The sequence below is a fragment of the Colletotrichum fioriniae genome (genome assembly GCF_027942845.1).
Source record: "Colletotrichum fioriniae strain IMI 355084 chromosome Unknown scaffold_15, whole genome shotgun sequence".
Lineage (NCBI taxonomy): Eukaryota > Fungi > Ascomycota > Sordariomycetes > Glomerellales > Glomerellaceae > Colletotrichum > Colletotrichum fioriniae.
This window is the reverse complement of record NW_027076851.1, coordinates 779,687-803,290: the sequence shown is the minus strand read 5'-3', so window position 1 is coordinate 803,290 and position 23,604 is coordinate 779,687. Positions and strand designations below refer to the sequence as shown.

Here is a 23,604-nt window from a genome sequence, read left to right as displayed (position 1 = left end):
GAGAGAAGAGAGGAGGTATCACTACCCAGACTTCAGACTTCAGACTTTCGTCACACAGACAATAAGAAACATCAGACTTCAGACTGCTGAGCACTTGCTGCAGCATATCATCATCGTCACCGTCATCCTTAACATCACCTCCGACTTGCCACCCTTGGTAGATGTTCTCTCTTTTCAAGACCACTCGTCTTCTGCCAACTTTGGCTCGTCCCAAAAACAACCTTGCCCGAGCATTCTCCATCTCATCCGCCAGAATGGCCCTCACGCAAGACCAAATCAACATTGTCAAGTCGACGGCGCCCGTGCTCAAGGTGCACGGCGAAACCATCACGACCCTCTTCTACAAGGACATGATCGACACCCACCCCGAACTCAAGAACATCTTCAGTCTCCGCAACCAGGCCTCCGGTGAACAGCCCCGGGCACTCGCCCAATCTGTTCTCGCCTATGCCACGTACATCGACGATTTGCCCAAGCTCAAAGCCGCTGTTGAGCGCATCGCTCATAAGCATGCGTCGCTGTACATTCGCCCTGAGCACTACGACATTGTCGGTCACCACCTTATGAAGGCCATCGGAGACGTCTTGGGCGACGCACTCACACCCGAGATCGCCGAGGCTTGGACACTAGCCTACGGACAGCTTGCGCAGGTGTTCATTGGCCGCGAGAAGGAAATGTACCAAGAAGCCGGCACCTGGACGAACTGGCGCAAGTTCAAGATCATCCGCCGCATCGACGAGTCCGACTCCGTCACCAGCTTCTACCTCGCGCCTTCGGACGGCAAGCTGCCCCTGCCCAAGTATCTACCGGGACAGTACATCTCCGTGCAGGTCCCAGTACCGCAACTCGGCGGCATCACTCAGCCCAGACAGTACAGTCTCAGCGACGCGGCGACACAGGGAGAGTATTACCGCATCAGTGTCAAGCGTGAGGCGACAGTTGTGGACGCGCCGGAAGACGACCTGAAGAAGGGCTTGGTCCCCGGCCTCATTTCCAACCTTCTGCACGATGGCTACCAGGTAGGCGACGAGATCGATGTGTCGCACCCGCAAGGAGACTTCTTCCTGGACGCAAAAGAAGCCGAAAAGGCGGACGTTCCGTTGGTGCTTCTCTCGGCAGGTGTCGGCGCAACGCCGCTCATGTCAATCCTCAACACGGTGCTTAGCCCGGAGTCCAAGACGCCGAACCGGCCGATCAAGTGGGTGCACGCGGCACGCAACAGCAGCAACTTGGTATTTGCCAAGCACATCCGGAACCTGACACGGGAGCGAGACAACGTCAGCGCGCATATCTTCCTCAATGAGGTCAAGCCAGGAGACGAGAAGGGACAGGAGTACGACTACGAGCAGCACCTCGACCTGAAGCAATTATCGGAAGAGGAGCTCGGCCTCGTCGACAAGAGAACCGAGTACTACGTCTGCGGGCCGAGGGATTGGATGCTCAAGGTGAGACTTGTATTGGAAGGTTTGGGCGTCGAGAGGGAGAGAGTGAAGCTGGAGCTATTCGCAACTGGTGACGTCGAGCAGTAGTCAGTCAACAGCAAAGATTTGAGTATCAGCTTAGACAGGGCTGAGAGAGAGGGGGAGAAAAGAAAGAAAGAAAGAAATAGATCTGGCTGGGATCTTGCGAAGGGATGATTGGGCGGGGCGACAAGTTTTGGTATCGGACTGGAAGAGGTTCTTTTCCTTCGCGCGCGCCTTGCTTGAACTGTAATTGTATGGATAGATAGATACCTCTCTGAAATTTTCAACATTTTTGTCATTGTGAACGGCAAGATGTGTGTCGAGGAATCGTTACTTTTTTGTCTTGTGTCCTTTTTTTCGTGACTTGGCCCTCCCTCGGCCGTGCGAGTCCAAGTTTTTCTTTTTCCCAGCTGCACTGTTTCGAGGCGATGGGTTCTGCGAAAATTTTCTGACGTGTAGAATTGTACACGATCTTGCGCACAGGCTGAAAAACAAGGCTTCTAGACGCCAAGTCGAATCTTGGGCTGTAGCAAGTTGATAAGATTCAGAGAATGAAGTTGATATTGGCATCGAGGAACGAGCGTTGTTGATATTACGCCCTCTATCGACTAGGCGCTGAATCAAATCGGGACGGTCCGCTGGTGAACCAGAGTTTGAGATTCTAACTTTGGGCGTTGCGGTGTAGCAGCCAAGCGACTCGTTCGTGCCATTGCTATAATTCGTCAAGTAAGCTGCCCGCCGTTGAGATGAAGCCTTCGTCCATGGTTCATAGGTTAAGGCGAAAGGGTGTGCGGACGAGGCTCGCGGCGTTCACGAAGGGAAGACTGGACGAGACCAGGAAAAATGGGTTGGGTGACACAGAGAAAGGTCGTATTCCCGGTAGACTTTGCTTTTTCTCAGCACAGAAAAGTGACGAGTAACTTGGCTTTTGGCGCCCAAGTTGTGCATCGTGACGATGGGTGCCAGGACCAGGCGTCGAGACAAGGCTTGCAGGCGGGATGGCTCCCCGAGCGGGAGCTTGCGCGGGAGCGGGTGCGATCCGGGAGGGCAGCTAATGTTATTGGGACCAGCAGGGAGGCGGAATCATGGCTTTGGGTCCGTCGATCTGCGATGCAGCGACCCAACGATCCAGCAGCTACCCATGGAGCATCGGATCGACATGGATAGTTAGGAGGCGACCAGGTGCATATTCCCCGTTCATCAGGGTCCGCCTTGATGGGATTTCGGATCCAATGTGAGATGCGATGAACGTCAGCGCAGGGGTGGGAGGGGTGTAAAAGAAGATATACTCAGTACGTTGAAAAGCTAGTCTACTTGACGGTAAACCTGAAGGGAGCAGGAGCCGAGGCGGCTGGCGATAGATCCGGATCAAGGGTCATGCTAGTTTGGTAGAATTTGTCTCCAATGTCTGAGTCTCGAGGAGCCCAAGATGGAGCTGATGGAGCTGATGGACGAGACGGGCGAGGTGGGCGAGATTCAGATGATGGATGTGAGGTCAGAGTAAAGAATTTGCAGCCAATAGACGCAGACGCGTCGAGACTTGTGAGGATTGAGGTATCCGTACCTTCAGGTGAGGTAAGGTACCTCTCCTTCCAGATTGACGTGGTAGGTGACTTACATCTCGGGCAAGACCTCACTGGATCGGCCCAGGGGTTCAGTTCGGCCGTGATTGGTGAGACCACGTGCCCGGGGAGTCGGGGCTCCGGTGCCGAGCGCTAAGAATAAAACAGGCAAGACCAGTGGTCCAGGTACGGTCCAGGTCACGTTAAGGTAGGTAGGTAGGTATTGCGGGAATGGGAGGCAAGAGGTACGCGGCTGTACGTTAGGGAAGGACCTACCTTACCTTACTTTGCTTTACCTTGGTGAGGTAGGTACCTAAAGTCCAGAATAGAGCCTGAGGAGGAACCTGGAAGTTGCGAGGGCAGATGTACCTTGCTGAGGTGGGAGACGGAAGCTGCACCTCCCGCCCTCGGCCTCCGGGCAAGTCCCCACCTGCCGTCGCCGTCCCCGGATCCGTCGGCCGGAAACAGGTACGTACTCTGTGCTGCCATCCGGGGCGGGCGTGCCTTCCTCCTATCTTCGGGCGTGTCCCTCTCACGCTCAACGCTGCCACCTCAGTCATTTCCACTTCTCACCAACTCCAACACCAATTTCAATACTAATGCCAACATCCTCCCGTCCACTCGCCGACGAGACTGCCGTTTTCCCCTTTGGAATGTTCAACTCCCGCTAGAGATTCCGTACGTGGCTGAGCGCGTGCAGTCGTGTACCTCGGACGCCGCCTCTCCATCTCTTTCGCCCATTCTTGCTTCCCTGCGTCAGGACAGGGGGCCCGCCGACATGACAGGGGCTCAATTCCCATCCATCTGGCACCACTAATCTTTTCCTTTCTCAATTATCTTTCTTCTTTCTCTTCCCCTTCCTCTCCTTTCCATTCACTCGGCTCCATCGCCCGTCCCGACGATCAGATTCATCGCCTCCCACCTCTTATTCTCCTAGTCAATCGCCTACGCTAACTCTCTCACGGTATGGCCTCGGCCACGGTCATATTCGACTGCTCACTGCTCACATCGACCCAGGCATCTTGCTCGATGGATCGATGGATCTCCGGAACTGTCCCGGCATGGCCAGGCCCCCATGTCCAATGATCTCACTCACCTTGATCATTTTTCAACTCATCGTCGTCATTCCAGGGGCCTCGGGAAGAAATAATTGAGTGGAATCCTGATGGGCCTAAGGGCCAGAGTTCTGGAAGAGTCAGCTGCATTCCGTCGCGATGCCCCTTCACGCCCTGTCCTGCCTTCCAACATCCTGCGACCAGCCGAAACCCATCGCCCTCTCAGGGGATACGAATCACAAGGATGGCCACTTGGAATGCCGGTACTCAAACTCTATCCGCGCATCTTGGTCACACCTCATCAGTCCTCCCCCCCATCACGGGACACTTGGAAGCTGCGAGCTAGGTATTCGTATACTTGGTCGAGTTACCTTGGGGCTGGAGCTGCCTGGAGGCTGGAGATGCCTGGAGCTCAACATTATTCGTGTACAGCATGGGGTCTCTCCAATGACCAATCTCCAACCGACCCTTCGCCTGTTCTAGAGTTTATGGACCAACGGCCTCCGTGGTCGAGAACCGCTGCCTAGATGTCGCCCCTCGCCGATGGAATAGTGTGCCTCGCCGAACTTGACCTTGGGCTCTGGATTGGCAGACTATCTAGCACCCCACGCTCCGTGAGGGTCCTTCAGCGCGCCTCTCTCCATTGTTTTAACTCACCCAGCCGGCCCCAAAGCCGCCCAAGAACCTCTTTCGGGTCCTTCCCCCGCCAATATTGCACTTCGAGGCCAATATCGTTCACCTGATGTCGCAGTGCACTGGCCTAGGGGTCTCGTCTCTGCCGAAGCTGAAGAAAGATTTCCGCGGGAGCGCGCATCCCGCCATGTAAGGACCCGCGAGATGACAAGCCAAGTCCGAAAGGGAGGGCAGCTGTCATAATGCACCAAACCGCAAATTCAACGCAACCCTATCAAATTATGTCATGCCATGCCATGCCATGCCATGCTACCGGTTCTGACGGATGGTCGAGGCGCTGCGATGATGCCTAGTGTGCTCGAAGATGGGACTCGAGCTGAGCTGTCAACATACCTACGCGAGTCGTGGTTCAACAGCACGGGCAGTTGCATGATCTGACGCTTCATTCCGTGGAACGGCCCGCATTCGCGCACCTGGCACTGCGACCGCCGACTACTATACTAAAGTGCTGGCTGGCTGCTGGCTGTTGGCTGCATCGTGCCGGCACCGCTCATGGCACTGTCTGGACTGTCTGGAACACCAGTTCATCCGACCCAATTTTTGTCATTTCGTTTCGGCCGCAGTCGCCTGAACAATCGCAATCTGCAACAACTAAAACAAAGAAACTTATTCTTTCAAGCAGGAACATCAAACAACAATCGCATTGACAAGCCGGTGGAAGGCGTCATACTCTGATCGGCTTCCAATACAGCCTCGACGTTACCCGTAACCCGGGGCTACGCAGTGCCCAATCACAACATCCCACTCGACCCTGTCTCACAGATTGGTGTGATGACGCCGCTGACTGACTTCTTGGTGATCCCCCAGAGTCCCAGAGTAGTCATGGAGACTGGGCTGCCACGAGTCGAAGGCTGGGCGACGCGGCCTCTTCCGCCTTTCCCACCTTGTGCAACGCACCTCGGTTTCTCGTACCTTTTTCTTGTGTCTCGTTGTGTTCCTCAAAACCTCCCTTGACACAAAAAGAGATTCCAATTTTGTCCCCAGCCAGGGCAGACAGGAGTACCCAACTTGGCCCGAGGACTCTCGACTGTATCAGCCGTCCGTCGTATCATCCTCCTCTACTCCGTAGGATACTCCGTACGGAATCCCGCCCGTTCCAATCGAATGGCAAGGGTCTGACAGCCCAAACAACAACTCTTAGCTGTGCGAGATCGCTAGCTTTCCTTAAGCTATTTGCGCCATCACGTCGGGTCGTCCTCTGACGGCCGGATTTGACCAAGGCACGGCGGATACCAGAAGCTTGCAAGGGTCCGTCTTGAGGGGTAGTGGCGATGATCCTTGCTAGCAATCAAGCCACCCACACCTTGGAGCTCCTCGATATCGCGCACTAAGACTGCATTCTCCCCAATCCGGCACGCAGCTCTAAGGGAATGCACGTTACTCACCGTCGACGGCGCGCCAGCCTACCCTCATGCTCTGCTCATCATCGACATCGTCTCCCGCTTGCCATCCAACCGCGCCCGCCAACTGCCCGCCTACAGCGCTTACTTGGCCTTCCCGCACGACAAAGAGACGGCGCCTTCCTGCCACCTTCTCGGCCGTATCCTTACCGATCTAACCTGCTTAAACCCACAACGGGCCCTACTCAACGGCCTCTCGTCGCAAGGCTGTCTCCTAGTCCATGACAACTTCCCACCATAACTTCCTTAGTCGACTACGGCATTACTTGTTTTCCCCGATGAAGATGTTGTCACTGGACCTTCCCATCGTCAACTTCGGCCCTGGTTGCCCCCGGTGCTGACTCCGAACTTCACCGAGCGAGGCAAAAAGAGGCACAGAGGTCCCAGCTGCAGGCGTGCTCGCCCGGTTGGTGCGGGATGCCTCCCCTCTCGTCTTAGCTGTTCATCGTGCCTGAGGTCATCACGGCACGGCATTGGTGCCCCCCCGCCCCTGGCAATAACGCACTGTGACAATCGTGGGATTCCAGATTGCATCGATCACTTGGGGCTCCCATCTCATCTGGTACACTGCGGCGCAAACACGGGGTACCCTGGTCGAAAAATCCAGATTGCCGGGTTCGCAGCCACCAGCAAATATTTGGTGACAAACAACCACGCAAACCAACCCAGCAAAGGAAGCAAACAACCCTCAAATCCTCACAATTTCCACGCATAACGGGCAAACATGTCTACGAAACCGTTAGACAGTTCTTTTGGGCTTGATTTCTGGGTCTTGACTGAAATTGCCCCATCCATCGGCTAAGCAACATCGGCTTGGCTTCATCCCGCTTGCCCGGTGTCGTGTCGTCGTGTCAGGTCGTGTCGTCCATCCCCGAGTCCTCCGACTCTCCAAGTTGGCAATCCAACTGAATCTGGACTCTACTCGAGCCAAGACGGCTCTCTCCATTGGCTGCGTTGCGAGAATCACGGCGACTACGGAGACTAGGAGACTAATTCAAGCCGTCGTGGAGTCTACTTACGTGGTCGGCTGGCTCATTGAAGAGGTTCCCGAAGCCGCTTGATAGCTTGATGGATCTTGGCCAGAAGGCTCGATGGGACGAGGCAGAGGCGGCGGGGAAGGCTTCGCCGTTATCTCTGCCACCTTGTGACATCTGACATGAGAGGCAAGCGATCCAACTCGAACCCGAGGCTAGGCGTCGAAAAGCTCGAATCGCGATCATGGTTGCACAGCATCTGGTGCCTGCGCCGCGCTGCACCGTTTTCCTGAAGAAGATGGGTGCTAAATGTGACGTCCATCGACGACGCCGTCGAAGCAGGATCACCACTTGCCCCTTAGCCAATCCTTGGCACACAAACTCGAGGGCCCGCCCTTTCAGCCACATTCTGCATGCTCTTGCGGTCCCTGTCGACCATAGGAGACCATGAGAGACCAAGTGGTCCAAGGCCATGCCGCGCGGTGGTGGGGAAGCGGATTGGAGTGGTGAGTACCTAGGAACATCGGCTCGACTCGACTCGACGGTGGGTAAGAGACTCAGACAGACGCCACACCTGGCGGATGGTGGTCCGTCATGGTGGGAAAAAAAAAAAAGGTCTTTATGTTTTCTCTCTCTGGAGAGAGCTTTCTTTGTCGTTTTTCCATCCCACATGTGTCCAAACCTTTTCTGAGTTCTGACACTTCGTTTTTGCATGTTTCATCGTCTCCACAGACAGGGACCCTGGTGGATCTTCCGGCCCCTTGCAAGTGATCCTGGGCTGGTTAGTGCAGCTCTGCGCAGCGTGCAGATTGAAGAGAGGAGAACTGGAGACGTGTATCTCTCTCTCTCTCTCTCTGTCTGTCTCTGTCTGTCTGTCTCTGTCTGTCTGCGAGCTAGTGGAGCAGTTTTCTTCTTTCAGGCATCGTCCTCTCATACTGTCTGGACTAGTAATGAACATCGGATCGCTGAAGTCAGGCAAGGTCTGTACCGTGGTGCTGGGCCGCCGGGGAAGTGCCCATTGGTTGTCCGGGCGAGCAAGCGGTGTTGTTGTCTGTTCGATTCGAACGAACCAGACTGGATGGAGACTTGACTCTGTCTGTAGTTGTTCAGTACACCCCCTTTCCACTCCCTCCTCCTCCTCCTCTTTCCCCTACGGATGCCAGAGGTACGGATACCTTACCCTACTCCCATATCCCGGTCCGTAGTTCTGGGGAGGTTAACCTAGATGCTATTTCTTTCCAGTCCGAGAGGACAAGGTCCAGCATCCTCGCCCATATTCGCCATGTTTTACTATCTCGCTCCAAGGCTAGCCAATGATTGTCCAATCAAGGTGGCCCGGCACATCCAGTGCTTTTTCGACCGAGCGGGCTATGGTTGCGGCGAGGAATGGATCAGCTCGGGTCGTATCGTAGTCGATGCTCTCCGGTACCTCGCCTGCTCGCTGGGTCTCTCTCTTTTTGCCCTGCACCTCATCAACGGTACTCTTGTCCCTGGTCGAGAGAAAAGCATTCATGTGTAGCTGTCTCATTGACTAGGGATCAGAGGAGCCCACTTCTTGGTCGAATGGATCCAGGCCTATTTGACTACACACCTCCCCTCACCCCCGACTCTCTGGAATTCCCTCGCAAATTGTTCTTGTTTTGCAAACGCCGAACCATGGCAGTGACAATGTCTGACGGTCCGATTCGGAAGGCCTGCGATCGGTGTCATAGGCAGAAGCTCAGCTGTAAGCGCGTCGGCGATGAAGCTTGTGAGCGCTGTATCAGACTCAAGGAAGAGTGCACTTCGAGCCCTTCTCTGCGGTATCGCAAGCAACACAGTCAGCAACAGCAGCAGCACCACCACCACCACCAAAACCACAACCACAACCAATACGGCTCAACAGGAGAGGTTGTACGAAGAGCCATCCCGACTCCCAAGCGGCAGCGTACAGAGAGCGGGGCGGCCCAAGTCACACAGTCCGATCAAGGTGAGTCTTAGGTGTCTTTGACTTGTCTAGAATAATCCTCCCTTTACTGACGATTCTTGCCTCGTGTAGTTATCGTCAAGACCCAACATGGTGGTCCCGTCTGTGGTAACACGGCATTTGGAGACAATGCTGTCGTTTCACCTGAGGCCATGCTTGACATGGTCGACTTCGACTTTGGCTTCGGCAACTCTGCCGGCCTCTATCAACCCAGCACAAACCAACAACAATTACCCCAGACTTTCACCGGAGCCATGGAAGATCTGATGTCAGGACATGGAGATTCCATTACCCATCCGTGGAGCCCAGTCCACTCGGCAACTTCAGACTCGGCATTCACCTCACCCATGGCACCGCAAGCAGACCAGGTCGGCCGGGTCTATCTCGGAAGCCCTGCGTTGCAAAGGCAATCTTCCTCAAGATCGAGTAAGCCGCATGACGTTACTCCACTGAGGCGAGCAAGGAAGCGTGTCAAGCAAAGAACAAGGCAGATCATGCTCCGGCCGTATGCTGCTGGCCAAGGGCCTTCGACTGGAGAGTGGATGCCGCGCATCACCGAAGTCAACTCCAGGCTCTTTGAGCTGTCGTCGAGCCTACCCGCGTACATCGACTCATCCGAGGAGCCCGGCCGATCCAGCATAGCCTCAACGCCCGATGACGGAAGCTCAACCACGGCGCCTTTCCCTGTTGATGAGATGTTCAAACTCTCTCGACACTTTGCAGACCTTCTTGCGGAAATGTCTCCACCGATGGAGGCCGCCTCTCCCGCAAGCGATGGCGGGAACTCTGTACTAGCCAAAGGACTCAACTCCTTGTCGGATCCGGCGACCTGTCTCTTCGTCCTCTCGACGTATGTTCGGCTTCTAGACATGTACCAGAAGGTCTTCAGCTGCATTCACTCAGAGCTGAATCAGCTTGAGTCGGGTCATCTGTTTCAGTCGTGGAAACTTCCTGGCGTCACCGTGGGCTCCTTTGCCGTCGATTCGGCGCCGTCCCTCCAGATGTCTCTCACGATTCAGTTAGCGGAAGAGTTCCTTCTACAGATGCGGCGAGCATCTGCATCACTTGATCCGACTCTGCGATCGGATGGTTCACCAGCGGGTAAGGCCCCTGATGCAGCCTCAATGTTCTCTGGAGTAGTGGATGTCTCATTTCAGGCATTGAAGAGGCAAGAAGAGAGCCTAGGTAAGGAACTAAAGGATCTACGAAAGGCAATGGAGACTTCGCTCGACGGATGAAGACGAAGCCAAGGTGTGTAATCATGTTAGATGGTGCAAATTGTTGTATTAGCGGCCTCGGTTTGCTTCTCAATATGCTTAGTGTGGGGAATTGGACGACGGATGGAGTTGTATCATGGAGTTCATAGGATCGGATGGAGTCACTTTTAGACATGAGGAGCCAAGACAGCCTCAATCTGAACCACGCGGGACAAAGAAACGTCTTTCATGTGCAAGTACCCCATATTCTCCACGAGGAAGATATGCACGTTGATACATTGACTTTGTGAAAGTTAAAAGTTACTACGGAACGGATCGCGCTTCCGAAATTCTTGAGCCCAGGACCGTTTTCGTCGTTAGGTAGGTTTCTCTCTCTCAAGTCTCATACACTTTTGAGTCTCTGATGACATCGGTTGCTCCCAGCGCCGAAACAAACGTAAGTCACTTTCACACACGTTGGATGAGCCGTCGTTGAAGAAGAGGCGCCGTCTTATCAAGCCTCCCGGGCGGCCGAATGGCGTCCGCGAGACCGAGATCGAGAGACTGGCTGACTAAATAATAGTCGGAATCCCGTTTGTTTGCTGGCAGCTAAAATAGTCAACGCCGAACGTGCACGCCAAATAATCCCGGCGACCGTTCGAGACATTCTTCGGCCACGGAACTCCGAACCACCCCTTTCGATCCACCAACAGACAAACCATCGCCGAACCTCAACTCAACTCATCCCACACTCCCACACGCCCTCTACACCCCTCCCCTTTCTCTCCTCCCCCCAGTTCCTCTTCAGCACACCCCGTACCGTGGGGGATCTGGGATCTTGGGTCTTGGGTTTCTGGGTGCTTGGGTCTAGGCGGAGTAAGGCGGTTTGCCCCCTTACTTTTTTGACATGGGGGCACAGGCGTCATGTAATCGACACTGTCCGCCAGGGAGGAACCATCGCGAGGTTTGATATTGTTGCTGCCATCGAGTGATTGTCTATATATCCCTTCATATCGCACCGTCCAGTATGATGTCTTTCCTTTCGATGATCACAGCACTTCTCATTCTTCTCTATTGTTATACCTCTTACCTCCACCTTCACGCATCGGACAATTCAGCCCACGTGTCGACGACTTACACGGAGTTTTATACTCTTCTCTTTTCTCTCTCCAACCCCCCATAATACCTAATTATCCTAGAAATACCCCTGACAGCAATGTCTACCTACAAGAAACCCCAGTCAGAGCCTATCGCCATTGTTGGCACAGGTTGTCGATTCGCTGGCGACGTAACATCACCGACAAAACTCTGGGATCTTCTCACCAACCCCAGACACTTATCACAAGAGGTCCCGAGCAACCGGTTTAACGCCCAAGGCTTCTACCATCCAGACGGCGAGTACCATGGAGCAACCAACGCAACACAGGGCTACTTCCTCGAGGAAGATCACCGTGTATGGGATGCAGGATTTTTCAACATCACACCCAAGGAGGCTGAGGCCATCGACCCTCAACAACGCATTATCCTCGAAGTCGTCTACGAAGCCTTGGAATCGGCCGGCTACACACTCGAAAAATACGCTGGCAAGAAGGTTGCTGTATACGCCGGACTTATGACCGCAGACTACGATTCATTATGCCAAAGAGACGACATCACATCGAATCAGTACTTCGCCACCGGCAACTCAAGAGCTATTCTCTCCAACCGAATCTCCTACTTCTTCAACTTCCGCGGCCCCTCCATGACCATTGATACAGCATGCTCATCAAGTCTCGTCGCTCTACACCAGGCCGTGTTGAGTCTCCGGTCCGGTGAGTGCGAGATGGCCTGCGTGGCCGGTGCCAACTTGATGATCACCCCCGAGCAATTCATCAGCGAGGCCAGTCTGCACATGCTCAGCCCTACAGGCACATCGAAGATGTGGGATGTAAGTGCAGACGGATACGCCCGCGGCGAAGGCTTCGCGGCTCTGTTCATCAAGCCACTGTCTCAGGCTATGAGAGACGGTGACTCCATCATCAGCATCGTGAGAGAGACCGGTGTCAACTCTGACGGACGCACACAGGGTATCACCATGCCCAGCCCCCTCGCCCAAGCCGAGTTGATTCGGGACACATACCGTAGATCCGGTCTGGACTCTCAAAATCCCGTCGACAGACCCCAATACTTCGAGGCACACGGAACTGGCACCCAGGCCGGAGATCCCAGGGAGGCTGAGGCCATTTCAACGGCATTCTTCGGCAACGAGGCCAAGACTACTGCCGAGAGTGACGATACGAAGCTTGTCGTCGGTTCCATCAAGACGGTCATCGGCCACACGGAAGGCGCCGCGGGTCTAGCCGGTTTACTTAAGGTGGTCCACTCCATGATCAACAACAGCATTCCACCCAACCTGCATCTCAACACCCTCAACCCTAGCGTGAAGCCGTTCTACGGACACCTCCGCATCCCTGTCGACGTCGTCCCTTGGCCCCAGGCCCCGAATGGCCAGCCCCTTCGAGGAAGCGTCAACTCCTTCGGCTTCGGCGGCACCAACTCTCATGCTATCCTCGAGAGGTATGAGCCGAGCATCCACGATGAAGTCGCGAAGCACTTCGCTCCGGCACTGGAGGCACCAGTCTCCTCGCTCACCACCACCACTCCCTATGACGCCGAAGCCCCCGCTGTTGGCCTCCCTCTAGTCATCTCTGCCAAGTCACAAAAGTCTCTTGTTGCCGTGGCCCAGGCCCTCCGCGACTTCATGGTGTCGTCTGACACGTCGGCCGACGAGGTCGCTTACAACCTGTACGCCCACCGTTCGGCCTTGGCCTACCGCACCGCTATTAGTGCCGACTCTCGCGATGGAGTCATTGCCGCCCTCGACAACCTCCTCTCCAAAGCCAAGTCTTCTTCCAACCCCGAGCTTGGAGTTCGCGCCAAGCTCGACGGCGGAGAAGTAAAGATTCTCGGTATCTTCACTGGTCAAGGTGCACAGTGGTCCGGCATGGGCCGCAAGCTCTTCCACTCCAGCAGCGTCTACAGGAACACCATTGAGAACCTCGAGAAGGTTCTCAAGACTTGCCCCCAACCCCCCACGTGGTCCCTCATTGAGGAGCTCATCCATCAGGAGGACTCTTCCCGCATCAACATCGCCGCTCTCTCCCAGCCTCTTTGCACTGCGGTGCAGATTGCTCTCATCGACCTCCTCGGCAGCATCAATGTGTCCTTCCACACTGTCGTCGGCCACTCATCCGGCGAGATCGGAGCTGCCTATGCTGCCGGCGTGCTTAGCGCCCGCGATGCCATGCTCATCTCCTACTACAGGGGAATGTCTGCTCACCTTGCCGGCGGCAAGGATGGCCAGAAGGGTATGATGATGGCTGTCGGCATGACCCGCGCTGAGGCGTCGGCTCTCTGCGCCAGGGATGACATCAAGGGCCGTATCTGGGTCGCTGCCAGCAATGCACCGACCAGTGTCACTCTCTCTGGAGATGTAGATGCGGTCAAGGCGCTCCAGGTCGAGTTGACTGAGGAGAAGAAGTTTGCTCGTCTTCTCGTCGTCGACACTGCTTACCACTCTGCCCACATGGAGCGACCGGCAGCTCAGTACATGGAAGACTTGGCAGGATGCGGCATTGAGCCGAGAAAGCGCAACTCGACCGTCTGGATCTCAAGTGTGTATGCTGATGGCACGGAACCAAGCATCGAGGAACTCAAGGGCCCTTACTGGAAGGACAACATGGTCAAGGCCGTCTCCTTCTATGAGGCAATCGATCTTGCTCTCAGCTCCCAAGGACCCTTCGCCAGTGCCGTCGAGGTCGGCCCTCACCCCGCCCTCAAAGGTCCCGTCCAGCAGACCGTCAAAGCTGCCACTGGTGGCGCTCTATCGTATGCCGGCCTGCTTGACCGCAAGAAGGATGACAGACACGCGTTTGCAGAGTTCCTGGGCTTCACCTGGAACTACTTCGGCAGCGACGCCATCGACTGGAAGCTTCTCGTGGCACAGTCTTCTCAGCCTGGTCTCTCGTCTTCGAGGATTGAGCTGCCTTCTTACCCGTGGGACCACAGCCAGATGCATTTCCGCGAGTCTCGCATCGCCCACCAGTATCAGTTCCGCGAGAAGGGACCTCACGAGCTTCTCGGTGTTCGGACTCGCGACGACACGGAGTTTGAGCTGAGATGGCGCAACATCCTTAAGCTTGAGACTGTGCCTTGGATCCAGCACCATAAGTTCCAAGGTCAGGCTCTGCTTCCTGCCTCTGCCTACTGCGTACTTGCACTGGATGCAGCAAAGGCTGTTCTCAATGGCCGTGAGGCTTCGGTTGTTGAGCTCACAGATCTTGAGTTCATGAGCGGTATCTCCTTGGAGGCCAATACTTATGGTGTTGAGATCTTGGTGTCGTTGATCATCGCGCCCCCTTCCACCAAGGGCCGCTTGGCTGGCAAGATTATTGAGGGTATCTTCACTATCACTTCATGCTACGCCGACGGTGTCACCCCCATGCAGAAGAACTTCACCGGCAACCTACGCATCTACCTCGGCGAGCCATCTGAAGATGCCCTTCCCACACGCGACCCTTCTATGGCTGAAACGCTCCCTGCCGACACCGACTCCTTCTATCAGATGATGTTGGATATCGGCTTGGACTACACTGGGCCCTTCCGCGCTCTGCAGAGCATTGATCGCAGATACAACTTCTGCTCGGCTACGCTCCAGAAGTTCCACAACAGTGACACCACCGGACTCGGAGTCAGCCCTGCCACCCTGGATAGCTGTTTCCACTCCGTGTTTGCCGCTGTGGCTTCGCCCGGCGACAAGTCTCTCTGGACTTCTTTCCTCCCCAGGAGCATCGAAAAGATTCGCTTCAACCTCGCGCTCTGCGACGGCAAGCCTGCGGACAACGCGTCCCTGGTTGTCGACTCGGTCATCACGCAGGAGATTCCTCGCACCAAGACCGCGACGACCAAATTTGTGGGTGACATGAGCATCTACAACCCCGATGGCGAGATGGAGATACAGGTCGAGGGCCTCATGGTCGCTTCTTTTGCCAACTCTAAGCCCGAGGACGACAAGGAACTCTACCTTACCACTGTTTGTGATCTGGACCCTGAGCATGAGATCGTTGCTGCCGACCTGAGTCAAGAGGACGTTGCTACTGAGCGTATCTTGCTCGAGGCCTGCGAGAGAGTTGCGCGCTTCTATATCCACGACGACTCGCTCAAGGACCTCTCTTCTTCGCCCGTCTTCTTCACCCCGCCAGCTACGCCCTTGTCGCCTCCCAAGGCCAGGCCATCTGAGGCTACCCCGAGCCCCTGGCAGCAGGATACTGCTGAGACACTGGATGCCTACATCCTGCAGTCTCCGTTCCAACACGCCCTCAGCTTTATCCGGCTGCTCGGCGAGAACATCCCCGATGTCCTCCCTGCGATGCTCTCGACCATCATCCAGGAGGCCAAGCAGCTTCATCGTTTCCGCTCCCACGTCAGCCGTGTCGTCTCCCAGCTCGCTCACCGATACCCTCGTATGCGAGTGCTCGGTCTGACCGACCCCGAGACGGCGCTCACAAAGCATGTCATTGACGGCTTCAAGGGTTCATTCGTTTCCTACACGTTGGGCAACGAGACTGAGCCGGACCTCCTGGCGAGGGTCTCGTCCGACGCGATCAAGAAGAAGATCGACACTGAGCACACCAAGATCCTTGACGACGAGGACAACTCGTCTCTGCAGCCATTTGACATGGTCGTCCTGACAACCTCAATTGTCAAGGGCGCTGAGCAGCGCTCCAAGCTCAAGCAGGTTCAGAGCCTCATGAAGCCTGGTGGTTTCCTCATCCTCATCCATGAGTCAATGAGCCCCCTTCGTGACAGACTTCGTCGCGCCTTTGGCGTGAGGAGACAGGCCGATCTGCCGCTTACTCCTCCCGAGTGGCCCGACCTTCTTGACGAGTGCGGCTTTGCGCGCGTCTCCAAGAACGCCGAGCAGTTCTTCGCTCCCGACTTCTCCCTCATCGTCAGACAGGCCGAGTCGGACATCAAGCAGGCTGCTCTCAGCCCCCTCAACAGCTCTGTTCCCAAGGCTATGGGCCACACCCTCATCATCGGTGCCCAGGAGAATACAGCCGACCTGTCTGCCGAGGTGCACCAGAAGCTGGACCGGTTGTGCAGCAGCATCGACATCATCGCCGACCTGGACTCTCTTCAGCCTGCCATCTTCAACGAGATTAGCTCCGTCATCTTCCTTGCTGATCTGGATGAGCCCATGATGAGCTCCATGACGCCCGAGCGTCTCGATCTTTTCCGTGCCTTGATGGCGCCCGAGAAGGTCGTTCTCTGGGTTACCATGAACTCGCGCGCCGGCAACCCTGAGCACGCGGCCACTTTCGGCTTCTGTCGCTCCATGCTTGCCGAGATCCCCAGCCTGAAGCTTCAGATGCTCGACCTCGACTCCCGCCGTGACTCGAGCGACCTCGTTGCCGAGACCTTCCTCCGTCTCAGCATGAAGGCCCTGCGTAGCGCTGCACAGGATGGTAAGCTGCTATGGTCTCACGAGAATGAGATCTTCATGGAACATGGCAAGAGGCTCATCCCTCGTCTTCTTCCCTGGAAGGAGGGCAACGACCGTGTCAACTGCCCTCGCCGACTTGTGGCTGACGAGGTCAACACTCTGAAGCAATGCGTCGAGGTTGTCTCTTCCCAGTCTGGCGATGGCTCCGCTGTCTACACTGCCAACATTGTCGAGGAGACTGACATTGATGACGCTGTAGCAATCCCCGATCAGAGTGTCATCCAAGTCAAGTACAGCTCAGTTGAGGTCATCAACTTTGGACTCAAGTACGCCTCTCATGTCTGCATCGGAAAGGAGGTCACATCCGGCGAGCTGTGCCTTGCCATGACCAAGTCCAACTCGTCCTACGTCACCGTCCCCAACTCTTGCGTCTTCCAGCTCAGCAGCAGCAACATTGAGCCCAAGCTCCTCCTCGGTCTCGTCCTGAGATACCTCGTGGCCTTATCGGTCGCCGAAGACATGATGGAGCAGACTGTGCTTCTCTTGGAGCCCGATGCCGCTCTCCTGGAGTGCATGAAAGAGGTCTTTGAGGCAAAGGGTGCGAATGTCATTGCTTGCACCACCAACGGATCGAAGCGCAAGTCCTTTGGCCAGCGCTACATCCACCCTTACGCCAGCAACCGCGAGCTCAAGGCCCTCTTCCCTGCTGATGGTGCTTCCGTCATCGACTTCCTACCCGAAGGTAGCGAGCTCTCTGAGACCATTCTTGACTGCCTTCCCGAGAACTGCGAGTACCACTCTCGCTTCTCTCTTCTTACTTCCGAGCACGTCGTCGCCCTCGGTGATTCTATGGACATTGAGCACCTCTGGGAGACGGCCATCGGAAAGGCAATCACCAACGTCAGAAGCATGAACGGCCGCATCGGCTTCTCGGCTCTGGACTCCATCTCCGTCCCTCAGCTCCTCGACCACACCGGCAGCAGCAAGCCCTTCCAGATCCTCGACTGGCGCGCCGAGCGCGAGGTGCAGCACATCGCCAAGCCCCTCTTTGGCACACAGCTCCTCCGCCCGTACAAGACCTACGTCCTCGTCGGCCTGACGCGCGACATGGGTCAGAGTCTGTGCAACCTCTTCTTCGAGCACGGCGCGCGCCACATCGTCCTGGCCAGCCGCAACCCCAACATGCAGCCTCAGTGGATCGACGACCTCAGCGCTAAGGGGTGCGAGGTGCGCATCGAGAGGCTCGACGTTACCAGCATCGAGAGCGTGCGGGCGTTCAAGCAGAGGTTGGCACAGGAGATGCCGCCGGTCGCCGGTGTCATTAACGGTGCCATGGTTCTCGACGACCGCGTGTTCGCGCAGATGGATGTTGAGACCTGGAACAGGGTCATGCGTCCCAAGACTGTCGGCTCGAGCAACCTAGACGAGATCTTCTGCGAGGCAGACATGGAGTTCTTCATCATGACCTCGTCGTTCGCGGCACCTGGTGGTCACGGCGGGCAATCCAACTACGCCGCAGCCAACATGTACATGAACGGCCTCGCGGCCAACCGTCGCATCCGCGGCCTGGCAGGCTCAGTCCTCAATATCGGTGTGATCTATGGCCTTGGTCTCCTCCACCGCGAGCGCACTGACATTTACGCGTTCCTCGAGAAGGACGGCTACCCGCCCATCTCGGAGCGCGACATCCACCACATGTTCCTCGAGGCCATTGTCGCCGGCCGTCCCCTCGACGGCCAGATCTACGATATCACTACTGGTCTCAGCCGGTACAACGCCAACCGCGAGGACAAGCTCCACTGGCAGATTGACCCGCGCTTCTCGCACTTCACCTTTGAGGATGACGACGAGGGTGCCGAAGGCGAGGGACAAGGCAAACAGAGTCTCAAGGAGAAGATCAAGGCCGTCGAGGGCGGTGCCGAGGAGGTCGCGACCGTGCTGACCGAAGGCTTTGCACGGTACCTCGAGGTCGTTCTTGGCCAGGGCGAGGGAAGCGTCAAGGGGGAGCATAGCGTTGGCGAGCTGGGCATGGACTCGCTCGTTGCTGTGGAGGTGAGGGGGTGGTTTTGGAAGGTGATTGAGCGGGATGTTTCTGTGATGAAGATCCTGGGCAGCGCGAGTGTTGCAAAGTGTGAGTTTTATCTGCCCTTCTGTTTTTCCTCTATTGGACTTTGACTGACTTGTTGATTCTAGTGTGTCTTGAAGTTGCCGATGGCTACATCAAGGAGAAGAACAAGGCATAAAATGCCGACACTATAGTCTACGGGCTAGACCCGAGAGTGAGAGGGGAACTAAGAAGGGCTGTGAAATCTTCTTACGATACCTCCTCTGGGAATATGTTATGTACCATCATGTCTGCGCTGCATTTCATGTTTGCTTTTGCTTTTGCTTTTCTATGCATTTCAGCTTGAGGTTCGATGGGTGGATGGATTTGATGATGCGGTTGGGAAAAGATTGTGTGTTCCTTTGTCAAGTCTGGTTAGCTATGATATCTTTTTGTATCTATTTATATGGTTTGGTGTATTGGGCTGGAAGGAAGGCTATCTCGATGTTGGATGGAAAAACAACTTTGGGGGTTGGGATCTATTGGAATTTGGTCGGTGACTTGCTACGTCAAGTCGTTTGTTTTTGCTTCATGTTTGGTTTGGTTTAGCTTTTTGGCTTTTGAGATATACCACTGTCACTACGAATATCTATAGCTGTCTGTTAGAGTCACTTGAGAGATTGTGTTCTTAACATTAGTGCTTGCCATCTAAAGTCTCGGTAACTTTTCTGCTTTCAGTCGCCGTGCTTAAGTCCCCATATCCTTCACGGGGCCTCATTTACGAATCGTTCGTAGATGAGCGGACTAGGAATTGCCCACCAAGGTGAATCAAGAATCAAAACGTGCCATGCCCCCGAACTCTTAAGCTTTCCGAATCCACATATTGCAATATAACCATTCGGGCTAGGCACTTGACAACACAACCGTCCGAACCCCAACTTCCAAGAAGATCCCGCTCATCCGGCCGTGACATCCAATGTGGATATCACCCGTTGCCTCTTTGGGGTTGGGGATGCCCTCCCTCCGCGTCCCCGCATCAACAACCACGCTACCACCCGGCCTGCCGGCCCACCATGATCCACTTTCATCTTGTCCCGCTTGTCAAGGTGTGCTTTTCAAGCTTTTCTTCCCCTCCTTCATTCAATGTTTGGCAGTTTGCTCGTATGGCCTGGTCGTTTACCAAAGTGAACCGCGGACCTGGGTCCTGCGAGCTTGCCGTTTCTTCCCAGGTACGAGATGAATCTCCGCACGAACGACGGAGGGGGAGGGGTCCCCTAGATACCATCGATTCTTTTCCCGCCAATGACTGTAGGGAAATCCCTCGGGTTTGAACGAGTCTTTGAGAGCTCGTGGCTTTCGGAAGCACCGCTCGACCAACTTCCTGGTTCGGACTGGGTTCACGGATGGAGGTTCCCACCAGAGACGCTGAAAGCGGGATAGGGTGATGTAGAGACCAACAGAGAGGTGGCAAGCTCGTAAGTCTATATAAAGACGAATCTGCCTTGTTGCACGCCCCTTGGGATCTTGGCTTTGCTAGGTTGGTCTGTTCCCTCTGGAATCACAATCCACAACGACAATGGCTCGCATCACGGCATCCGTCCTCATCGCCGCCGGCTTGGCCCTCACCGCCAACGCGCAAGCGCCGGTCTGGGGACAATGTGGAGGGACAGGATGGACGGGCTCGACTAGCTGCGCTTCTGGAGCGTATTGCTCCTCCCAGAATGCTTGGTACTGTGAGTAAACCCCGGATTGGTAGAGGAGATGGATGTTGGACACCCAGAGTTGACTGGCTGTAGACCAATGCGTTCCCGGAACGGCGCCGGCCGTCTCCTCCACCAAAGCCACCAGCGTCCCGGCCTCAACTACCAGCCGCGCTGTGACGACTACCACATCCGTCCGCTCCACCTCTTCCTCCCGCGCCCCGACGTCAACGGCCACCTCCGTCCCGTCTCCATCCGGGCCAAAGTACTTCATCACCTTGTAAGTCACACCGCATACCTACATTACTCTACAGCAAAAGAAACGACAACTGAACAAAAACACCAGCGGAGACTCCTACTCCCAAACAGGCTTCAACATCAACTCCACAAAACCCAACCCCCAAAACCCCCTCGGCAACCCAGACCTGCCCGGCTGGACCGCCTCAGGCGGCCTCGACTGGGTCGGCTTCATGGTCACCCAGTTCAACGCCTCCCTGACCTACTCCTACAACCTAGCCTACGGCGGCGCCACCACGGACGCGAGTCTCATCGCGCCTTACGCCACCACGGTGCTCAGCTTCATCGACCAGGTGGCCGAATTCTCGCGCAGTCTGGCGTCCAAGCCGAGCTGGGCGCCGTGGACGGCGGATAATACCCTCGTCGGCGTGTGGATGGGCGTCAATGATGTGGGAAACGCGTTTTGGCTTTCGAATCGGGAGGCGTTGTTGGTTCAGGTTCTGGGGCGGTATTTTGACCAGTTGCAGATTTTGTATGATGCTGGAGTGAGAAAGTTTGTGTTGCTTGGTGTTCCGCGTGAGTTTTGTCCTCGTTTCCCCGTCACTTCATCTGAAAGGACAGCCAGAACGTTCAGACATGGCTGGTCATACAAAGCAGAGCTCGCAGAGACCACATATCAAACTAACAGCCTCATCTACACAGCAACACAAAAGACCCCGCTTATGCTCGCCAACAGCGCCGACTCCAACGCCCAACTCGCAGCTGCGATTAAGCAGTATAACGACCTCATCACCAGCAACCTCGCCGCCTTCAAGGCCAAGAATTCCGGCATCACGTCCTGGGTCGTCGATACCACGCCCGCGTTTGACAAGGCCATCAACAACCCGACTGCCTACGGCGCTCCCGACGCCACGTGCTACAATGCTGATGGTGTCAGTTGCTTGTGGTTCAACGACTACCACCCTGGCGTGCAGATCCAGAAGCTTGTGGCGCAAGCTGTTGCGGCGGCTGTTGGTGCGCCGTGGTTTACTTGTGAGTTGCCCTCTCCGACGGCATTTCGTGATTGTGTTCTGACGAAAGTTGTAGCATGATTGTATTTGGCGTCATGTAACTGCCACAAAAGATAGTTGTCTAGATAGTCAATCTAAGCTGCAACCAATTCGACGAGAATTGTCCAAATTTGTGACGCATATTGGATATTCTGACTAAAACAGAGATCTCAACTTGACAATCCAGATGAGGCATCTTAAACTCCATCTCGCTACTCATAGTCTATCGAGTTAAGACGACTTCACAAGATCATCGCTCACAAACACAACACGCGTCTTCCCCAGCCCGGCCTCGCTCCATCCCTTCTCAACATCCTTCATCGCAATCACCTTGACCTCCTTATCCTTCAACCCAGCAGTCACGCCAACCATCCCACCAAGCTCATTCGCATACTCCCTCATGAGCCAGCTGCCCGGCCCAGCACCACGGAGCGCGACCCTCTTCCCTCGCAAGATGGCTCCAGGGAGAGTAATGTCCCCGTCGCCAGACACGGAACCAATGTGTACATACTGCACCTCCCTCTCCGACTTTGGCAAGGCCTTGAGCAGGTCCACCACAGGATTTCCGTAGACGTAATCCAACACAACATCCACTTCGCCCAGCTTCGACCAGTCCGTCTCCCCACCATTGAGAACAATCCGCTCGTCGATCGGAATCTCCTCCATGGCGGCAGCATTTCTTGCGATTCCAACAATCCGTCCCGCGCCCTTGGCACGAGCAACATCAACAGTCACGCGCCCGCTGGCACTCGTCACCCCCAAAATCGCGACAGAGAAGCCTTTCTGCTGCGGTGCGGCCCGCGCAGACAGTGCCATCCAGCTGCTCATGACGGGGTTCATAAACGCAGCGGCGACAGCAGGGTCCGCGCGCTCTGGAAGCGGCGACACAGCGGCCCGATCGACGTTGACGAATTCCGCAAATGTGCCTGTCGCGAGGGCGGCGAAGAAGTAGCGTTGGCCGGTAGTCGGGTCCTCGCCTACGCCGTCTGCGCCGGGGAGGTGAGGGAGGGTCGAGGCGGTGTAGTGTTTTCCCGAGGCGCGGGAGAGGACGAGGCGGTGGACGCCTGTTGCGAGGACGCGGAGGCGGATTTGTGTTGGGGATGGTTCTGGGAGGTCCGGGACGGTTGTGTAGGTTGGGGGTGAACCCCAGGTGTTGACGAGGGCTGCGTGCATTGTGTGTGGTTGTGATTGATGGATTTGAACTCTGAGATGGTTTGTTGGAGACGATGAAGCTTGTGATGTGCTGCTCAAATACTGACTTGAGGGTTTAGCAAAGTTGAGACGATGTCTGGGACCGAGACAGTTATATACTGTTCGACAGTTAAACAAAGAAAGTCAGACAAACATTGTGACCAACCGCATCGTCCAACATCCCAGAACTGGTAAGTTACCTCGACATACATAGTCCTACTCAAGTATCCGTCTTACACACTTAGATACTTAGCGCCGGCGCCACTGCGAGACGCTGAGCATGCAGTCTTTCGCGTAGTAAGCAAGCCAAAATCACCCCTTCTCTCGCTGCGCCGCGCTCGGCATTAGAGAGTAAGCCGCGCGCGGTCGATGGCCATGCCTCCGAGCTAACGGGCCCCAGACTAAGGAGTTCATCTCGCGTCGCGGTGGCGAAAATGGCCTCAAGCTTTCTTTCCCGCGCGACAAGCGTTTGTGTAGGGCTGAATGGGCGGCGGGCGTTACTGGCTTGACTGGCTGGCTAGAGAGAGACTAACCGGACTGCGTAAGCCGTGCGGAGCGGGTTGCAACAAGTTGTGCGTCATCCGGGAAGC

General features: G+C 55.6%; 5 protein-coding genes across 5 annotated transcripts; 4 read left to right on the top strand and 1 right to left on the bottom strand.

The window, feature by feature from the left end:
• Positions 1-254: 254 nt before the first annotated feature.
• N0V96_010741 (uncharacterized protein) lies at positions 255-1,529 on the top strand (the record flags this gene model as incomplete). Its single annotated transcript, XM_053189208.1, has 1 exon — positions 255-1,529. One exon carries the CDS (start codon positions 255-257, stop codon positions 1,527-1,529), a length of 1,275 nt encoding a protein of 424 aa, XP_053053196.1.
• Positions 1,530-8,803: 7,274 nt separating this feature from the next.
• Positions 8,804-10,351, top strand: N0V96_010740 (uncharacterized protein; the record flags this gene model as incomplete). Its single annotated transcript, XM_053189209.2, has 2 exons — positions 8,804-9,116; positions 9,186-10,351. The coding sequence occupies 2 exons, from the start codon at positions 8,804-8,806 to the stop codon at positions 10,349-10,351; spliced, it is 1,479 nt and encodes a 492-aa protein (XP_053053197.2).
• A 1,174-nt stretch (positions 10,352-11,525) lies between these two features.
• N0V96_010739 (uncharacterized protein) lies at positions 11,526-19,036 on the top strand (the record flags this gene model as incomplete). Its single annotated transcript, XM_053189210.2, has 2 exons — positions 11,526-18,924; positions 18,987-19,036. The coding sequence occupies 2 exons, from the start codon at positions 11,526-11,528 to the stop codon at positions 19,034-19,036; spliced, it is 7,449 nt and encodes a 2,482-aa protein (XP_053053198.2).
• A 1,377-nt stretch (positions 19,037-20,413) lies between these two features.
• On the top strand, positions 20,414-21,909 carry AES1 (hormone-sensitive lipase HSL; the record flags this gene model as incomplete). Its single annotated transcript, XM_053189211.1, has 5 exons — positions 20,414-20,570; positions 20,634-20,817; positions 20,884-21,350; positions 21,477-21,806; positions 21,902-21,909. The coding sequence occupies 5 exons, from the start codon at positions 20,414-20,416 to the stop codon at positions 21,907-21,909; spliced, it is 1,146 nt and encodes a 381-aa protein (XP_053053199.1).
• A 145-nt stretch (positions 21,910-22,054) lies between these two features.
• On the bottom strand, positions 22,055-22,996 carry N0V96_010737 (uncharacterized protein; the record flags this gene model as incomplete). The annotated part of the gene is made up of 1 exon (XM_053189212.2): positions 22,055-22,996. One exon carries the CDS (start codon positions 22,994-22,996, stop codon positions 22,055-22,057), a length of 942 nt encoding a protein of 313 aa, XP_053053200.2.
• Positions 22,997-23,604: the final 608 nt, after the last annotated feature.